Here is a 19009-nt window from a genome sequence, read left to right on the forward strand (position 1 = left end):
TATCCCAGTGATAAAAAGATATATATCAATCTTTTCCCTCTACTGACACATTTCGCCCATGTCTATTTTCCGCCGTTCTTCAGCCATGTGTGGAGTTTCTTGAACCCACGCGACCGCAGGTCTATTGGAGCTATTCGTGGGCTAATATGATAATTAAAAATTTGTTATCTGCCTCTCTGTCGCTCTTCCATATTCGTGCAATAGAGAGGCAGATAACAAAATTCATAGAAGGTAGCATCCTATAGAAGTGGTCTACGCGTGCCTCCGTGAGAGACAAAACATACGCAATGCGACGCTATGATTGGTCGAATTTATTTGTTGCCCACCATAATCCATACTAATTTACGGTGGGGAATAAAAAAAAATGTGAGACTGACAAGGACAAACAATAATAGCGCTTTCGCTGCTACTTCTACTGAAAGATACATAAGACTATCCCGTTCTGTCAGTTATCCCCACCACTCATGCCCAATTAGTGCCCAATCCAGTTTAATACTAGATTCATGACAAAAATTCAATTTTCGCGGTAAACCCTCAGATTCTATCACATGCGAAATCTACTCCACACTCGCGTTTGCGGCTTCGCGCCGCGATTGACGCACATAGTCTGGAGCAAGTCTGGAGTGGGCTTTAAAAAACATTGATGACACGCCTGTTGTGCCATCCGCACAAAATATAGTGTGTCAAAGGTCTGTTTGATTTCAAACATAGACAGAGAGAATCATACTATCTTTGTCTTACTCTAGTACTAGCACCCAAAAGAAAAGGATGAGTATAGTTTTTTTGTTCCTATTTACTGACAAGATTTGGTTGACCCAGTATATATCAAAACATTCGAGATGATTTTAAGTAAAGCCCCCTCCACACTCGTGCTCGAATCGGGGCGCGAAGCCGCGAACACGAGTGTGGAGTCGATTTTCGTAGATAGCGAAATCGACTCCACACTCGCGCACAGATTATTAACTATAGCTGGTCAAGCAGATCATGTCAGTAGAAAAGGCAGCAAATTAGAAAAATTTAGGCACAAAGAGATATCGTCCCATAGAAAATTTAATTTTCCCGCCTTTTTTACTGTCAAGATTTGCTTGATCAGCTATAGCTACTTCCACTCGCGTTCGCAACTTCGCCCGTGATTCACGAATAGTCTGGAGGGGGCTTAAGGCAGTTTAGTTGTTTGCAAATAGTAGTATAATATAATATATGATTGTTTGTGCCAATAATGACGATTATCTATACTTACTTTACTCTTTGGGGCCTATGGCCTACCGCTAAAAACACACTACTGCACTGCACCGCGACCTTGGTGCGCCGCACCCATAAGTGAGAGCGAGAAAGAGATATCTGTTTTTCGCTCTCACTTATGGGTGCAGTGCGACGACGACGCACTATACGTTGACATTTCTTCGTATTGCTGCGTGTTAAAAAAGGCCGTACCACCAAGTACCAGCACCAAGGTCGCGTTGCGGTGCGGTAGTGTGTTTCGGCATAAGTGTAGATGTGTCAAGTTGACAAGTTTTACCTCAACCTCAAAATACGAATACGTTTTTATTGATCGGACTTCAGAAATTACCCATTCTATATATATTTTTTATAATATCAGTTGTAAATAAACAAAAGGTATGGTAAATTTGATGGATACTTTGATGATTAATACGGTGACGGACGGAGCTATGACTTTCTTGCGCCATATCGTAAGTTGTCAATCCATTCATTGTCGAATGATAAGGCAAAATAATTATCTAGTCGAACCCGTTTGACGTAAATGATTTGCATGTTCAATTTATTCTGTAATTGCGCAATCAGTTCACCGTGTTTTCCATTTGGCTTTTCAGGGCGTGTTTAAGTCCAAGACTGTAGAGGCTCCACCAGTAACCATTATAGTAAAGATGCCTCTGTGGGAGTTGGCGCAAGAAGCTGGGCCGTTCGTGCGGCTCGCCGGCCTGAGCGGAGCTTCCGCCGTAGTGCTGGGAGCTATGGGTGCCCATCGCACTTTCCCAGAAACTGATACCAAAGAAGATCTGAGGAAAATATTTGATACTGCTAATCGGTTCCATTTCCTGCACACTTTGGCACTAATGACAGTGCCTCTGTGCAAAAGACCTTACATTGTAAGTTTTTAAGCTAGTTATATAGCTATTTAAAAAACGTATTATTAAGAATGTGTGTAAATTATGTTTTATTGTTATTACAGGCTGGAGCATTCTTCATGGCAGGGATGGGGTTATTCTGTGGAACCTGTTACTACCATGCATTCACTGGAGACCGCAGTTTGCGTAGACTCACACCAATAGGGGGTTCATGCCTCATACTTGGCTGGATAGCAATGGTATTTTAAGAATAATGGAATGTATTATGTAATTATCAGTCATGTGTATTTTATCACTTCATTTATTTATATTAGTGTCAATTATATGACAAATGTTATTGATAGGTATGGTTTTATGGGCTCAGTGCTTGGTCCGACCCTCTACAACATATTTACCTATGACTTGCCCACTTCTGAGCACGTGACCGTTGCTACCTACGCAGATGATATTGCTTACCTCTCCTGCGACAAATCACCTGAAATAGCTAGTAAGCAGCTACAGCTTGTGCTGGATAATACTTATAGCTGGCTAACTAAATGGCGCGTAAGGGCAAGTGCTCATAAGTCAAACCATATCACCTTTAGCCTAAGAAGAGGAGATTGCCCTCCCGCCAAACTTGGAAATGATATCCTACCACATTGCGAGAGCATCAAGTAGCTAGGATTTCATCTGGATAGGCGCCTTACATGGAAAACCCACATAAAACATAAACGTAATGAAATGATCCTGAAATACAAAAATCTTCATTGGCTAATGGGACGCAACTCGGTCCTGTCAGTGGACAATAAATTACTCCTATACAACGCAATCATTAAACCCATTTGGACCTATGGGATCCAACTATGGGGAACTGCTAGCGACAGTAACATTATGTGTCTTCAAAGAGCACAGAACGCCATCCTTCGTGTGATTGCCAGTGCACCCTGGTTCACTCGAAACGATGAAGTACATGACTATCTCAATATGCCCACCATAAAGGAAGAGATCAAAAGATTCACTAAAAATTACATTGAGCGCCTGGAAAGGCATCCTAATCCACTGGCATCAAAATTACTGGACAAGACAGAAACAGTAAAAAGACTTAAAAGGAAGCACATTGTGCCATAAGAAAGCAGTGGTTAAGAGAGACGATGGTCTCCAAAACCCAAATTGTTTAATAACTATATACAGCAAAACTGATTATAGTTGTTACCGACTGATGGCAGTTCAAACCAGAACAGAACAAAAAAAAAAAGGTATGGTTTTATTAGAGAACTGTATGCATGTTTTCGGGAGATTTCTAGACCAAAATCATTTTTACTATTTAACTTCAACATTTATTTAGCAAAGAGGCACAAGCGCACTTTTCAACATTGAATTTACATACAAGCAAAAAAAACACAACAAATATAAATATGTTACGAGCTTAGCAATATATCTTATTTGAACCCTGTCTCTGTTCTTCCAGTTTGTGTCAGAGTGAAATAACGCATGTAGTAGATATTGTTTACTGGTTAAATAAGATAGAAGTGTTAATTTTACATTTATGTCTTATGTCCTACATATTTTTTTTGATTACTATATTCACTGCCGAAGCCGCAGCAAGAGAAGGATTGCGTATCAACTGTGCTAAAACGAAAGCTATGCGCCTGCACACCCTGAATGCAATGCCAATTATAATAAACGGGGAGCCGGTTGAACAAGTAACAAAATTCACATATCTGGGATCCCCTGGGCGGTGCACAAGAGGATGTTAAAGTTCGCATCAATAAAGCCCGCGCCGCATATGCGCAGTTGAAACCCGAATGGACTTCCACAGTCATCCCTCGCCGCACCAAGCTAAGGGTTTTTAACTCTTAACGTTAAGTCGGTCCTCCTGTATGGATGCAAGACATGGCCCATCAAATAAGACATAACCAGTAGACCAGTAGTGTTTGCGGCGAATCAAGGAGTCTACTGGCCACAGACCATCTTCAATATTAACCAGACAAAACCCTTTAGCTAAGTAACCGGACAAAACCCTTTAGCTAAGGAGATACTTCTGCGGAAATGGCGCTGGTAAGGATATGTTTTACGGAGGCCAAACAACCACCTATCCAAGCAAGGGCTGACTTGGAAAATTCCCGAAAAAGGGGACAAGTTCGTCCACTTACTACCTGGAGGCGCACAGTGGAAAAGGAGGCTGGCGAGTTGGCCTCGTCTGAGCGGGGCAGGAGGAGGCCGCGCTAGACAGCGAAAAATGGAAATCGCTTCTGAGAGCCCTGCATCTCCCTGATGTGATGAGGGATAAAGATAAAGATAGTTTAAATTCAAGTAGGCATAATTACAATATTTACAATGCGCTTATGAACGACAAATAAAGCTACATGCAGGGATAACAGGATACCATCATCATTATCATATTCCATCACTTTCTAGACTCACAAAATGTTTTCAGATATAGCAGCCATATTGTCTTTGTCTGATTGTATTTTTAAATATTTAAGAGATAAGATTTATTTAAGAGTTCCATCTGTAACACGATTCACTATTTTGCTGTCAAAAATAATAGGGACATAAGTAGGTAATTGTTAAAGTAAAAGTAGGTTCAAATATATTGTTGTCTACAAGAAATTGGGTTTTTTATTTTGTCGTTATTTTTTTTATTACATTAGTGTGTCTCTGTCGCTATACCGTAATCCCGTAAGGAAGTGCAAGCATTTACGGGTGGCCCTTTAGAGTTAGTTAAAGGCGCCTAGCCTTTCAAATACGTACTAGAGAATTAGGGACGGGTACCGCCGCGGTCGGGTGGTCTAGTGGTCAACACGCTAGCTCGCCTCCGCCATAGGAGACCTTAGTCACTTTTTACCCGTCTGCGCCAGAAGGAAGGTAATGTTTTATGTTTGGCCATTTCTTTGGCACGCCCTACAGCCCAAACGGCTGAACGGATTTTGACATATGAGGGGTTGTTAAACGGTCTGGCCGGAATCCTATAGTGAAACTGCCCCTGGCTGAAATGTATACCTTTCTTAGGTGCGTTTATTTGTCTTATTATAAGATACCGTTTTACCAAATTTAAAGCCTAGAATCCCCTTGGTTTAGCTAAAAAAATATATATATCGCCTTTATTTTTTTGTAGCTAAACTAGTTGTTCGATTTCTTTGAAATTTGAATGTTACATGCACCTAATAGTAATTAATTTTCAAAAAAAAAAAAGTTTCAAGGGTGGTTCACGTTTATATGGGAAAAATTCAAACTCGAGCTAGAATAAGCGGCACCCCCTTATTTGGTTACACTTATTATGCTGATAATGTACACCAAGTTTTGTAACTTTATCTCAACTACAAGGGGGTGCTCAACCACTTTGAAAATTTTCAACGTTTTATGAAATCCAAAAATAAATAAATAATTTGTTTTTAGATTTTTATATAAGTAGTTGTTTTCACATTATTTGTAAATGTGATTTATAAGTTTTACCTTTTTACAAAAAATATATTTTATGCAATAATATATTCGGGTTATTCCCACTAGTTACCACCAAGTTGTTACCAGTGGTAACTACTGGGAATTTTTTTCCCACCTTTTACCACTGGTAACTACTGGGAAAAATTATTCCCAGTAGTTACCACCAACTCGGTTTAGTGGTAACTACTGGGAATTTTTATTCCCAGTAGTTACCACCAAAATTTTGTTAGAGTTAAATACTAATAAAAACAGTATAAAAATAGTATAGTATAAATATATAGTGATTTTGAATTACCTAATAAAATCACTTGAAAAATAATCTAAATGGATTATTAAATTTATCTTACATATTTTATAGTTTTTGTACTAGTACCGGTTAAACTGTTTCAATATTCTTGGGCACGTTTAAGGCAGTTTACTAAAACACTAATCGACTTATAATTGTTTACTAAATCACTCTATATTTATACTATACTATTTTATAAAGTTTTTATTAGTATTTAACTCTAACAAAATGTTGGTGGTAACTACTGGGAATAAAAATTCCCAGTAGTTACCACTAAACCAACTTGGTAGTAACTACTGGGAATAATTTTTCCCAGTAGTTACCAGTGGTAAAAGGGGGGAAAAAAATTCCCAGTACCACCACTGGTAACTAGTGGGAATAACCCATATATTCTGCATTATACATATAAATAAAAATTGAGGTTGTCGCTATCTTCCAAACATAAAAAAAAATTTTTTTCATTAAAAAAATAATTAAGCCTTTATGAACAAGTTAGAACCTTGTTTTTTTTTTATGAATTACTATTAGGTGCATGTAACATCAAAATTTCAAAGAAATCGAACAACTAGTTTAGCTACAAAAAAATAAAAACCATATTTAAATTTCTTTTTTTAGCTACACCAAGGGGATTCTAGGCTTGAAATTTGGTAAAACGGTATCTTATAATAAGACAAATAAACGCACCTAAGAAAGGTATACATTTCAGCCAGGGGCAGTTTCACTATAGGATTCCGGCCAGACCCTTTGTCAGAATGAAAAACACCGGCCAAGTGCTAGTCGGACTCGCGTTCCAAGGGTTCCGTACATTAAATCCGACTCACGCTATTTCTAACAGGTTTTCCTGTCATCTATAGGTAAAGAACTATTTTGTGTATTTTTTTCAAAATGTTAGACCCATTCATTTCGGAGATAAGAGGGGTGGGGGAGAGAATGGTTATTTTACTAAATAACTTGTAACCTATTTATTTTAAAATTATAAAAAATATATATTTGAAATTCTCAAATAAACTTTATTTTTTACTTTCTCATTTACCCCCTGTTTAAAATTCATTTATGTATTTATGATACATGTCCGTCTTTGGGTCACTAATTTACATATGTGTAAGGTCAATGAGGGCATTTCCGTCATACTTTTTTATAAGTTCACTTTGTCTGGTCATAACTACGATGATATTTAATTTTTAATAAACCTGATGACTGTAATAAATTAAGCATTTATTTAGCTATATAAAGGTACTCATATTAAATTGCTAGTACTGCTGGTTATTTAAATATGATTTTTTTTAAAGACATGTCAGTTGACGGATTTTCCCTAGGATTTGGGGCATTTCCGTCAACCAACGATTTTTCTTGGATCGTGACGTATTACAAGCATATACGTCAAGTGAACAAATATCACTATACTCTTAATCGAAACTAAACCTTAGCGAACTCAATTTAAAGTTCATTTTAGATTTTATTGCCAAATATATTTTTTTGGGGCAATTCCGTCCTATTTTTAAATTCAGGGGTAATGAACATTTTTAAAAACTTTAAAAATAATATCTACTTTTTAATTTCAAATAATACAGCACAGATATAGGTTGATCTACGAAAGCTACGACGAATTTATATGATAAATTTTACAATTCAGTAAGAATATCGCATCACCTCTCATGAATATGAGTTACACTTAAGTGAGCCAAATCAAAAAAGGTTGGCAATAGGTATATGAAATAGGGAAATTCCGGCACATGACGATTTTTCCCTTTTCGTAATTGACGGATTTGTCCACTCGCTAATTTTGTAAACACAAATTTTAACCACCCATAGTTTCTCACCAATTGATTATAACGTAAAATGGATAAAGAGGCCGATAAATATGCATATCGAACCAATGATGGATTTGACCCGCTGACGGATTTGGCCACCCTGACCTTACCAAATTTCAACTGAATTGGTCCAGTAGCTTCCGAGAAGATAAGCTGTGACTGACGTAGACAGACAGACGCACGAGTGATCCTATAAAGGTTCCCATTTTTTCCTTTTGAGGTACCCTAAAAATCGGCCCAAAGCATGACGGGCCATGCTCAGTGTAGGGTCCCGTAGTTACCATTATGTCACAATTGGCTAAACGGGGGCTAATTATTAGTAAGTATCAAAGAAGTATCATGAGTACATAACAAGCATAAGGGAGTACCATCGCAGCGCTTTGTACAGTCGCCTGCAGTACACATACACACCGAAGGCCGCAAAATATCTGACACGATCTTATTTTTAGAGCCATAAGAGTGGGTCACATATTTTTGCGGCCTTCGAAGTGTAACATATTATTGTACGTCGCTATTAAAAGAATACGCAATATACTTCGCTCGAATACGCAGCAGTGATAGTGAGGCAGATAAAGAACTTTCTATTTTCGTGTTTCGCGGTAGGCCCGCTGTTTTTGCTAGTGGCGCCCCCTACGCAGAGTTTTTGCGTAATATTCTCCTCTGCTTGAAGTCTTGCAGTCGGTTAAAAACATTAACTATGGATTCACTCACAATGATATAATAGTAGTTTATGCAACAGTGATATAATAAGGGTTCTTAAAATTCAAGGGTCGAAGTTACAAAACGAGACGTAGTCGAGTTTTGTAAAAAAAGACCCGAGAATTTTAAGAACCAATTATGAGCTGTTGCATACATTACTTTTTCTATGACAGCTGCAGCAAAAAAAAAAAAAAGTTATTATTAAAAAAAAAAAGAGTTATTATTAAAAAAAAAGTTATTATTAAAAAAAAAGAGTTATTATTTAAAAAAAATTGAGTTATTTAAAAAAAAAAAGAGTTATTATTGTAAATGAAAACATACCTCTTTCAATCAAGATGATCGGAACTTGTATCTTTAAAAAAAATAAAGCAGGTGTATTATACTCATAAGATGACTGCTAGCAGTCATCTTATGAGCCTATAGACAAAGCATTCAAATGACATTGCTTTAGATATCACTGTCAGTCATTTAATTGACACATTTAAGTGCTGGAGTAGAAAAATAAATAAGTAGATGCAACACACGCCAATTTTGTTTTATATTCATAAGATGACTGCTAGAGTCTGTTCGGGTAGAGAAGAGTCGTGGAATATATTGGGCCCCATACATTCCACGACTCTTCTCTTTCCGCACCGAGTCTAAGCATTTGTATTACGTTATGATCCACTCGATAATCACCACCGCGCCCCACGCGCCGTGCTTCAAATGAAGTTGATTTAGATATCACTATCAGTCATTTAACTCATTCATTGCCACCCAGCCAAACTAGACATCCGCGCCAGGCCACAAAAATTTCGTCATATAAAGCTGTAGTACCACGATCCCGACCGAATATCGTGTCGTCCGGCCTGGGAACGAAATCATAAAATACCCGATAGTCGGGTTTTACGGCACTTAATGTGTTAATTGACAGATTGAAGAGCTAGAGTACAGTCGCCATCAGATATATCGGAGCGGCATAGGTGCTCAAAAGTATCTGAACACGCAATCTAGCGCCTTGACAATAGAAGCGTGTTCAAATATTTGTGAGCACCTTGGCCGCCCCGATATATGTGATGGCGACTATGCAAAAAAGCCACTTGGAACATTATCATGGAAATTCAATGTTTTAGACCATGAATTAATTTAACTAAATTAGTAATAACCTATGTCCTAAATAGTAAGGTATGCAAAACAGTAAAATTGCGGTTTGCGACAGCATAAATAAGACACCTGTTTGTTTCAATATGTTTACATGCTTTTATTGAAATCATTACATATTAAAATTTTGCACTTTTACTCTTTAATGAAACTTAAATGATAATGAAAACATACACCGTTTGGTAATAAATGCTATTTTAACTTTTGATTCTTGAAGGATAAATCCAGAGGAGAGGTCCTTCAAACATAGGTAATGGAGCTTATTATATTTATAACTATGATATAAGAGTGCGTCGGTACAGGCGACGCGGTCTCCGGCGAGGATGGCGGGCCCGGCGGCGCGGCGCGGCCTCTGCCGCGACACGTCACACGCATTCCGACAACTCGCCTCATAGCGAGTTGTCTCGCAGAATCACGTCACACACTTCCATATACTACTATGTCAAGAGTCGTTAGTCTCTCTATAGTGTTGATAAACAAATATACAAAGCTATCACATTACGTTAACACATAATATAGTATAATTATATCAATTGTAAAAAAAGAATTAAAAAGAAGAAAACAAAATGATAATAATAAATGTCCGCACAGCACTTTTAGTGTCTGTAACGAAAGGTAAATATAAATCACTCTGATTGCACAAAAACTATATGCCCTGAATCGGATTGCACGCGACGCACACACCGTTCCAATTAGTGGTACAAACACAGTAACACGCGAGCCACGCGTCGAACGGAGTCGAACGGACGGCGGCTTTGCTGAGTGTGGAGGGGTATCGGATCTCAGGCGAAACGTCGAGAGAGGAGGCGGACGTTTAGGACAAGTGGAAGGAGTGCTGGCCCTCGGAGGCGGCCAGCCGCAGCTTGGCGCGCATCACCTCGGCGTTGCTGTAGTCGGGCAGCTTCAGGTAGTTGACGCACGTCATCACCGACGGCAGGTACTCGTCCGGGTCCAGCGACGACTCCAGCGATTTGCGCACCACCGTCAGAGGCGGATTCAGGGCCTTGAAACCTGCACACACATACATTGGTTACATACCGCCTATCAAACTATTAATTAAATAGACAAAAGATTGCAAGTAGTACTCGGCTTACCTCCAGTGGGCAGACGGGGGCTGCCCGTGACGAACTGCAGGAACAGGCGCTGCTCGTCTCGGCTGTAGGAGGCGAGGATGTCGATGAGCATGCGGATGGCGCGCGACTCGGCCGTGTAGCCGTGGTCGGGCCGGATGCACTCGGCCAGCATGCGCGGCTCCCACCGCACCTCGCGACCGCCTGACACAATAAAACACCATCATTTTAATCCTTTATACGCATAATGCCAAAAACGCAAAACGCCATTTTGACGTTTCGCGTAATTAAAAAAAAAATACGCATAACGCCAAATACGCTTTATGACATAAACGCAGAATGCCAAAAAACGCATAATGCCAAAAACGCAGAAAGACAAAAACGCTTACATATAATTATATATGTTAACAGGAACTATATATAGTAATTAGGGCAGTATGGGCTTGCATGTTGCGGTAGGTACATGAAAAAACATTCGTTATTTATTTTTTAATCGAGGAAGGTGTGATGTAATACTCTGATAATGTGAAATTAATAGAATAACAAAAGTACAAAGTCCTGTATTCGACTTAGGTAGGTAACTATAGTTTGTCAAAGGACTGTCTAATTTCAAACATAGACAGAGAGAATCATACTACCTTGTACTAGCACCCAAAAAAAAGGATGAGTATAGTTTTTTTTTTGTTCTTAATGACTGACAATTTTGTTTGACCAACTATAGGTAATTATATAACACATTACATTTATGTAGGTATGGAAGGTTTTGGATGATATCAAATAATTTGTTGGGTGTCATTAGCTATTGGCATTATGCGTATTTCTTTTTTTTTTAATTTTTGGCTTTATGCGTATTTGGTTTTTATACAGCTTTGGCATTCCACGTGTTTGGCATTAACAGAATTTGGCAATACACGTCTTTGGCGTTTCGCGTATGATTGGCGTTTTGCGTTTTTGGCATTATGCGTCTAAAGGATTTTAATCTTTCAATTCCTTCATGGTTCCCTTCCCACGACCCAATAAGAATATCGAGAGTATTATTACTAAGGTCACGTGAACAAATATAATGAATCAATCATTATTAATGATATATTAAATTAATATCTAAAGAAGGGTCTTACCTGACGGGCTTCCGCAGAACACTTGTTCTAGCTCTTCTGGGTAGAATATTTTGAGATTACTTAACGGGAATACTGATTCGAATCCTTCTTTGAATGCATCCAGTTGACGAATCACGCCTGTAACACAAAAAAAATATGTTACATATTATTTTACTATTTAATATCAGAAAAAGTTTGTTATGTGAGTAGATATAGATATTTGTAGATATTTTATCTGTTAACTGCTATTCTGTTTAAGCTTACAGAGTGTGGAAATACCACCATAAGCGTCTAATTCCTATGTAAAAGAAGTGTGCCGCTCTCACACTTTGTCGGGGCCAAGTCTGTGAAGGGGGGATCAGTGTACGTTCGTGTTGACATAAAATAGATTAGTGAAGTGCGTAGTGCGTACCTTCATAGAGCAACCAGTGCGTGACGAGCGTGATGTAGTTGTGCAGGTTGTGCGCGGTGACGGGCAGGTCGCGGCCGCCGCGCCTCAGCTCCGTGCAGCCGTCGCCCGGCAGGATGAAGTCCAGCCCCAGCTCCTCGATCGGGCACCCGTCCAACTCCAAACTGCTGATCTGTAACGACGTCAATCACTCTACTACTGATCTGATGCTCAATACGTGTGCAATATCATTCAGTTATAGTGACACTGTTTCGGTACGCAATATTTACGCTTCACTGTATAATATCATGAAAACCCAATTCGAATGACAAAAACAAAACAATCTATGGATAACAAACTATAGTCTTTGCGATTTGTTCTATCTTACCCGCGGAGATTATCTTATATATAATGAAAGTCGCGAAAAGAGTAGAGCAGAAAATGTAAAAAGAGGCTAAATGAGAAGTATTTTTATGTCAGCAATGTTCATGCATCCACCTATGGTATCAATAGATGGACCGTACGTTTGTTTTGTCTCAAAAGGTTATTGTATATAATATTGATATGTATTCAGAAGAGTGTGTGTTACCAGGTGTTGTTTCTGTTCGGGCGTGTGCGAGTCGTCCTCGTTGATGAGCGTGGCGCGCTCGGCCACGCGGCGCAGGCGGCACAGCGAGCGCCATAGCTCGGGCGCCACGTGCCGCACGTCGCTCAGGCTCAGCCACCGCTCCTCGCCCACCACCCAGCGGTACATGGACACCGACAGAGGGATATCCACCTGCACCACGACACTCTACTTAGTACACTCCTCGGGACCATTTTGTGATTAAGGGCCGGTTGCACCAACCAGAGTAAACTAATGTGACTCTGCAGTCAACTATGAGACCTCCCTTGCAATTAAATTTAGGTTTACAAAATTATCAAGTTCGAAGAATCTCTTTGACTCGCTTACATTAAAACTTACAGGTAATATAATAGTTTTTATTTATTACGTCATACACAATTTTGTGGAATAGTAATTGAAGTGATAAATAGTAACGCAGGAAATAATAGAAGTGCGGGCCTTAAAATAAATTAGCTGAAACAACTTACCATTCGTGAATCCATTACAGCTTTAGCCATGAATTTGCCTAGAAAGCGGAATTTGGCCTTGACGCGGGAGAGATGCGATGCGCGCGCATTCCGGCCGATGGCCTGAGGGAAGAGGCCGCACGGCCACGAGACGAACGTCGCGTCGGGCGCCGGCGACGGGATCGACGTCTCCTTCTCCAGCTCCGAGGGCTCCGCCGACCGCTCCTCGTTCAGGCTGAGGGCGTCGCGCACGGAGGAGGCCAGGCGCGCCGCCACCTCCGCGGACGACCGGTCCGTCACCACAGGCGGTTGGCTCTTCACTATTTCACCGCCGAACGAGTGCGGTTTCTGCTTAAAGTTTTCGCTACCGTGCCAGAGATCAAGATCAGCGCGCTGGAGCTCTTGCGAGACGAGCGCGTAGAATTCGAGGGTCGGGCCGAGCCCGGTGCCCACTTCGTTTTCGTATTGAATTTCAAGCAGCGCTTTGGAGTGTGCGAACTCGTGCATAACGTGTTCGGCTTGGCGTAACACATTCTGCCGTTGCACGGTGCGCTTGCGGCGGTCGAGGCGCGGCGCCACGCGCTCCGTGTCGGCGCCCGCGCCGCCCGCCGCCGCCGCGCCGCCGCGCTCGCCGCCAGCTTCGATTAGCCTCTGCAGCGCGCGGTCGCGGTCGAATGACAACACGTAGAACAGTAAGTGACGACATTCGAACGGAAATATGAATGGACTGAAAATAAAAACAACATCTTAGTACCATGCCTTACTGTAAAATGTATACAATTAATATTATAAACTAGAAATTTATGCATGTCTGTGTATTTAGAGCTTGGAGAGGTTTTATTTAACCTTCGCCATTTGCGGATTTTCAGTGGTACTAATTTATTTTACGGGCATGGAGTACTTTTAGACAACAGACGTTGAATATCTATGAATGAAGTTTTCCGAAAAATATTCCCAAATATTTACTTTTACCAAATGTAAATTGTACGTACTGGCACTATCTCAGCCGGGCTAGCACATGATTGGCGCGACAGTATCTCGCGGCGAGATAGACTAGCCGTCCCTTTTTTTATTAAAAACATAGTTAGAAAAAGAAGGGTGCAGGGCTAAATATAAGTTAGTCAGGTTTTAAGCTTTGGATTCCTCCGAAAGCGGTTCCGTCATATAGGGGCCGCTATATAGCGGTGAATGACGTCATTAGAACGTTGACTATGTAAACAAGATGGCGCGGTTTCCTAGACGGCGTTGATTGTCAACGTAACGTAAAAAAGCGGTGCCGTCATGACGGTGTCGATAGTTTCGTGAACGTTTTATTAGATAGCGGTGAAGCTATTTTGAATAAATGACACGAGATTTGAATAAATGATCTTCCGTACTGCGATTATTTTTCTCTTCTGATGATATTTCATCCTCCAAGTAAATTATAGATGGTCAAGTAAATCTTGTCAGTAGAAAAAGGCGCGAAATTCAAATTTTCTATGGGACTTTATACCTTTGCGCCTACATTTTTCAAATTTGCCGCTTTGGCCTTGGTGGCTGACGGTGTGTTATGACAACGTGGTACTTTCCACATGTCGTCACCGTATAGACGGCCGTTTTTTGTGGCCGCTATATGACGGCACCGCTTTCGGAGGAATCCAAAGCTTTACGGAAGTCAATACTCACCATGCATATGCAATCTTTTTCAACCATGGTGGAAGGTTTCCGGTCATTATAACTAAGGGGTCTTGAAGTTGTCGGTTGGCTTTGGCAGCAAGCTAAAAAGAGAAAAAACATAACATGAAATTAAACTTTGAATAATATCATATGTTCCTAGTTTAACTAATACCAAAGAAAAGGATGTATGTTTGTTCGATAATGTAAGCTGATAGTGAATGAGCCCGTTATACCTTGGCATTGATGAAGTCAGCATTGGGCACTAGCGGCCGGTGGTCGGGCTGGCAGGCGGCGCGGTAGAGCGAGGGCCAGTGCCGCGACAGCGCGTGCAGCGCGCGCAGCAGCGCCAGCGCCGGCAGCGCCGCGTCCTTCACCTCGCGCTCGCCGCCGCTGCCGCCGCCGCCGCCGCCGCCGCCGCCGCCCGCCAGCAGCGGTGACCGCAGGATCATCACTAGTGGCGACTCGCGCGCTGCCACTACTCCATCTATATTTAATAATACATTATCAATTTCGTCTGGCTTTAGCAAAAAATATATTTTTTACAAAAATGAGACTGAGACTTGAGAGGTAGATCGATCTAATATACCTACATTGTATGTTTCGTTACAATAAAAAAAAAGCCAATGTAATGTAACATGTCAAATGTTGAGAAAATCATTGTGGTGTTCGTATTGTAACATTACAAACTCCGGTATCTAGTTATCATTGTTCCTTAATTGAGTGATCGGTATCGCATATCAGACTCATCAGAGACTTTTGTGGGTAATAGAGTATAGCAGGTACAAAGCCCAGCCCTCCCACTTAATTAACCTTTACACAGCTGTATTTCGTCCAATTGGGTCAGATAATAATATTAAAAGTGTCTACTGTGTGATAACATGAGGTTGTGGAGCTTACCGTTCCACAGAACGTCCGGCTTGCGGCGGGACGAGAGCTTGGTGGGCTGGCCCTTGCCCTTGCGCGAGGCGGCCGAGTCGACGCGCGGCGGCTCGCTGGCCTCCACCGCGCGGTAGTAGATCGTGTGCGTTTGCACCCAGATGCCCGCATTCGCTACATTACACCTTGTTTATTAGTGTGGGTTCCTCGAGCGAGGAGTAATAACAACACTATTTATTGCTTTTGTAATGATTCGTTAACATTTGTAAGAAGTATACTAAGACAAGTTAAATTATATTGCCGGAATATTGAAATCAGTTAAATAAAATAGAAGCAACAAAAGTGTACCGCAAATCTGTGCACTAAGGTTGGCAACGGTAGACTCGAGTGAGAAAGAGACGTGGTGATCAATGAAGGCAGACTCACCGAGCGGAGTTTCGGTGTCTGTGTCGGCGTCCGTCTGTTCGCCGAACTGCCGCACGGCCTGGTACACCGTCATGTTGTACGGCAGCACCGTGTCGCCGATCAGGAACTCCAGCTTGTGCTCCGTGCTGGAAAACATATCTCATTTCATTTCAGAGGACCACCGTGCAAAAACCGTCCAAATACCGCAGTAAGCTTCATGGGTACTAATGTGCATTCTGCAAGGTACGAAGTTTCCAAAAAGTTGGAGCCGATCTCAAAAGTTTCGCAAGAAATAAAATATGGGAATGGTGAAAGGGGAAATTTCGTTCCGTTAAGGAAATTATATGACGTTTTAAGAATTTCGTGCGCACATCAGATTGTGGATAATACTGCGTATAGATATAGACCAATGCTCTTGATTTTCAAAGGTTGAGTTACAACCATAAAGACATACCATTATGCGTATCAAGGCTATGCAAGACCTATTATTTTTGGTATTGTTGTACTTTTTGTGTTTATAGTTGTCAGTTATGAGCTGCAGTAGTGGATAGTTGGAAGTGTTTAAACAAGTAGGAGTAGTGTGTCGCGCACTCTGTGGGCTGGTGTACGGGCGGCGTGGCGAGCGAGTCCTCCACGTCGTCCTCGGAGCCGGCGTCGTCGTCCGACTGCGCGGCCGCCGTGGAGCCGTCGCGCGACCGCGCGCTCGCGTAGCCACGCTGTGCTAGATATCTGACAACGAACAAATACATGTCACACTAAACTGAAAGCAGCGGACCGGTGCCCCGTTTATCAAAAGCTACTGGGGACTTACACTTGTATTACAAGTTACAAGCTTTTGATAAACAGGGTACAGTTACAGAGCAAATGTCTACCGATAGGAACGTACAGGACAGTGGCCATATGGAAGATGTAAGGATTCATTTTGTCACTGCAGTCGCAGCCTAATCAGCTATGGGGATAAGCCAGGCACAGGGATAGGGATGTTAATTAGTATTGTCACATAATACGGTGACATTACAAACGATTGTGGTAAAGTAAATGGCAAATGTTTGGAATAATACAGCCACGAAGACAAGGTCGACATTTACAATAGTTAAAGGGTGTATGCATACGAAGGATTTGGGTCAGTGCAGTTGAGTGCCAGTGAATCTTACCTTTCTATCGCTTGAACTAAGGCAAGCGGATCTATCCGTACGACACCACCTTTCCATTGCTTGAGATTAGTACAACTTGGGTGGCGTTTGAGATCACACTGTAATAAAACAAAAATAAAATTTGAATCATAAAATAACTATTATTTATTAAAACATTTTCGCTTGGCCATATTATTCGATAATTATTATCTATCTATGTAGTCATATAAAAAACAAATAATATGTACTTCAGAAACTGGGAAATAGCACATTCAAAGACACGTAACGTATTTTAAAATCTGGGCTATATTTTTTAACCGGTTGTGCAAAGACTCTGAGCTTTGGGGTTGACTAATCAAGTTTTGATAGATGAATGATTAGCAGTCGCTCAAAGAGGACATATTCGGATGACAATATTAGGTATTGTAGTGAGCACTGACCATGAGCTGATGCGTATTGAAGAACTTGAGCGCGGAGGTGGCGGGGCGCGCGGGCAGGTCGTGCACGCGCACGGGGAACTGCTCCAGGTGAGACACGCACGCGTTCACCTTGGCCACCAGCGCGGCCAGCGCGCCGCCGCCGCCGCCGCCCAGCAGCGTGCCGCTGTCCGACCACTCGCTGATGCTGCTGTATATAAAATAACTATGTAGTCTATGTGTGGACTGTCTAATTACATTATTCATTTCATGTCCCAGAGGTTTGCTTTAAACCAATTTTGGTTCACAGATTAAAGAGTATCCGAATGGATGTTTAAAGTATGAAAATTCTAATGGTAAAGTAAACAATTTGATGCCGGTAAAGTCGATCGGCACCATTTTTGACTTAGTAAGTTTTTAATGTCAGAGTTTTACACTGACATCGGAGTTAGTGACCGTGAATGAATATACTCTAGCCGCACACGAATCAAAACTTGGACTTAAAAACACATATGCAATTTTGATTTAAAAAAAGATTGTAAATACGATGGAAGACGACATTTTTTTTAGAATATCCGTATTGTATGTGGTTGATCGTCTTACTCGGCCGCCAGCGGCATGTCGGCGAACACGTGCAGGAAGAGGCGCAGGCGCTCCTCGCAGGCGGCCACCTGGTCGGCGTCGCGGCCCTCGCCCTCGCCGTCGCGGTCGCGCGCGCCCGCCACCGTGGCGTCGTCCAGCCCCGTCAGGTACTGCAGCAGGGCGCCCAGCACGCCGGAGTGGTTCACCTGGACAACCAACAGATTATGTCGAGGCCTCAATCTCGTCCCGCTGTCTACTATTGTATAGGGTAAGTTGGGGAGTATATAGACGCTCTAATTTAAATGAGCGCAATTACATCTTAAAATAAATGAATAGTATGTTATTCTCTTATTATTTTTATATAACTCACTACTCACTTTTAACTCATAATAGCTGGCATGAACTTATTGATTATAGTATTTTCGGAAAGAGAAGAATGTTTTGGGCCCCATATATTCCACGACTATTCTCTTTTCGTACAAACTCTAGTTGTAAAACCGCTCCTTAAATTACTCCATAAAAAAATCAGATTAAATCTAATATAATGACATAATGAGGTTATATATTTCATACAATGTGTAACTGTGAAAATCCGTTATTAGTGAATATACGCCAACTGCGTAACCATATTTTTGAAAGAAGTTTGATAAAAAACAAAAAACATTTTAAAAATTCCATATAAACCTATTTATAAAAAGTTATAACAAAGCTTTGCGAAAACCTATTTGTAATAAGATAATAACTTTAATAAGTATTAAGGATTAAGCGAGTTTTAATCTTATTAGTACTTCGTATTGCCATACCTGCCAAACAACTTATTGTTATTAAGTAAGAAAACTCATATATGGAGTGAGCACTGTAATCTTACT

General features: G+C 41.0%; 2 protein-coding genes across 7 annotated transcripts in view; one reads left to right on the forward strand and one right to left on the reverse strand.

Annotated features, from left to right (window-relative positions):
• The first annotated feature begins 1542 nt into the window (after window positions 1–1542).
• On the forward strand, window positions 1543–2366 carry LOC134661899 (transmembrane protein 256 homolog). 2 transcript variants are annotated; one of them, XM_063518140.1, is made up of 3 exons: window positions 1543–1691; window positions 1833–2108; window positions 2192–2366. In XM_063518140.1, the coding sequence occupies exons 1-3, from the start codon at window positions 1620–1622 to the stop codon at window positions 2333–2335; spliced, it is 492 nt and encodes a 163-aa protein (XP_063374210.1). In that variant the 5' UTR covers window positions 1543–1619; the 3' UTR covers window positions 2336–2366. The 2 variants fall into 2 exon arrangements, with proteins under 2 accessions (XP_063374210.1, XP_063374211.1); XM_063518141.1 differs by having other exon boundaries at window positions 1543–1617.
• Window positions 2367–9521: 7155 nt separating this feature from the next.
• The window catches only part of LOC134661372 (E3 ubiquitin-protein ligase TRIP12), a 40640-nt gene continuing 31152 nt past the window's right edge, over window positions 9522–19009 (reverse strand). For all 5 annotated transcript variants that reach the window (XM_063517417.1, XM_063517416.1, XM_063517418.1 and 2 more), the window contains exons 25-38: window positions 18162–18346; window positions 17583–17766; window positions 17164–17261; window positions 16601–16738; window positions 16031–16155; window positions 15626–15778; window positions 14962–15212; window positions 14738–14829; window positions 13094–13799; window positions 12591–12779; window positions 12026–12194; window positions 11635–11751; window positions 10541–10720; window positions 9522–10457 (exon numbers count right to left, since the gene is read on the reverse strand). In XM_063517417.1, the coding sequence (XP_063373487.1) occupies window positions 10261–10457; window positions 10541–10720; window positions 11635–11751; window positions 12026–12194; window positions 12591–12779; window positions 13094–13799; window positions 14738–14829; window positions 14962–15212; window positions 15626–15778; window positions 16031–16155; window positions 16601–16738; window positions 17164–17261; window positions 17583–17766; window positions 18162–18346 (2784 nt within the window). In that variant the 3' untranslated portion in view covers window positions 9522–10260. The remainder of the gene's footprint in view (window positions 10458–10540; window positions 10721–11634; window positions 11752–12025; window positions 12195–12590; window positions 12780–13093; window positions 13800–14737; window positions 14830–14961; window positions 15213–15625; window positions 15779–16030; window positions 16156–16600; window positions 16739–17163; window positions 17262–17582; window positions 17767–18161; window positions 18347–19009) is intronic.

Source organism: Cydia amplana, chromosome Z, assembly GCF_948474715.1.
Source record: "Cydia amplana chromosome Z, ilCydAmpl1.1, whole genome shotgun sequence".
Lineage (NCBI taxonomy): Eukaryota > Metazoa > Arthropoda > Insecta > Lepidoptera > Tortricidae > Cydia > Cydia amplana.

Coding starts and splice junctions, on each gene's coding strand:
- LOC134661899 (XM_063518140.1), top strand. CDS start 1,620: ATGGTAAATTTGATGGATACTTTGATGATTAATACGGTGACGGACGGA. Junction 1,692..1,832: donor TGACTTTCTTGCGCCATATC/GTAAGTTGTCAA, acceptor TTGGCTTTTCAG/GGCGTGTTTAAGTCCAAGAC. Junction 2,109..2,191: donor TGTGCAAAAGACCTTACATT/GTAAGTTTTTAA, acceptor TTGTTATTACAG/GCTGGAGCATTCTTCATGGC.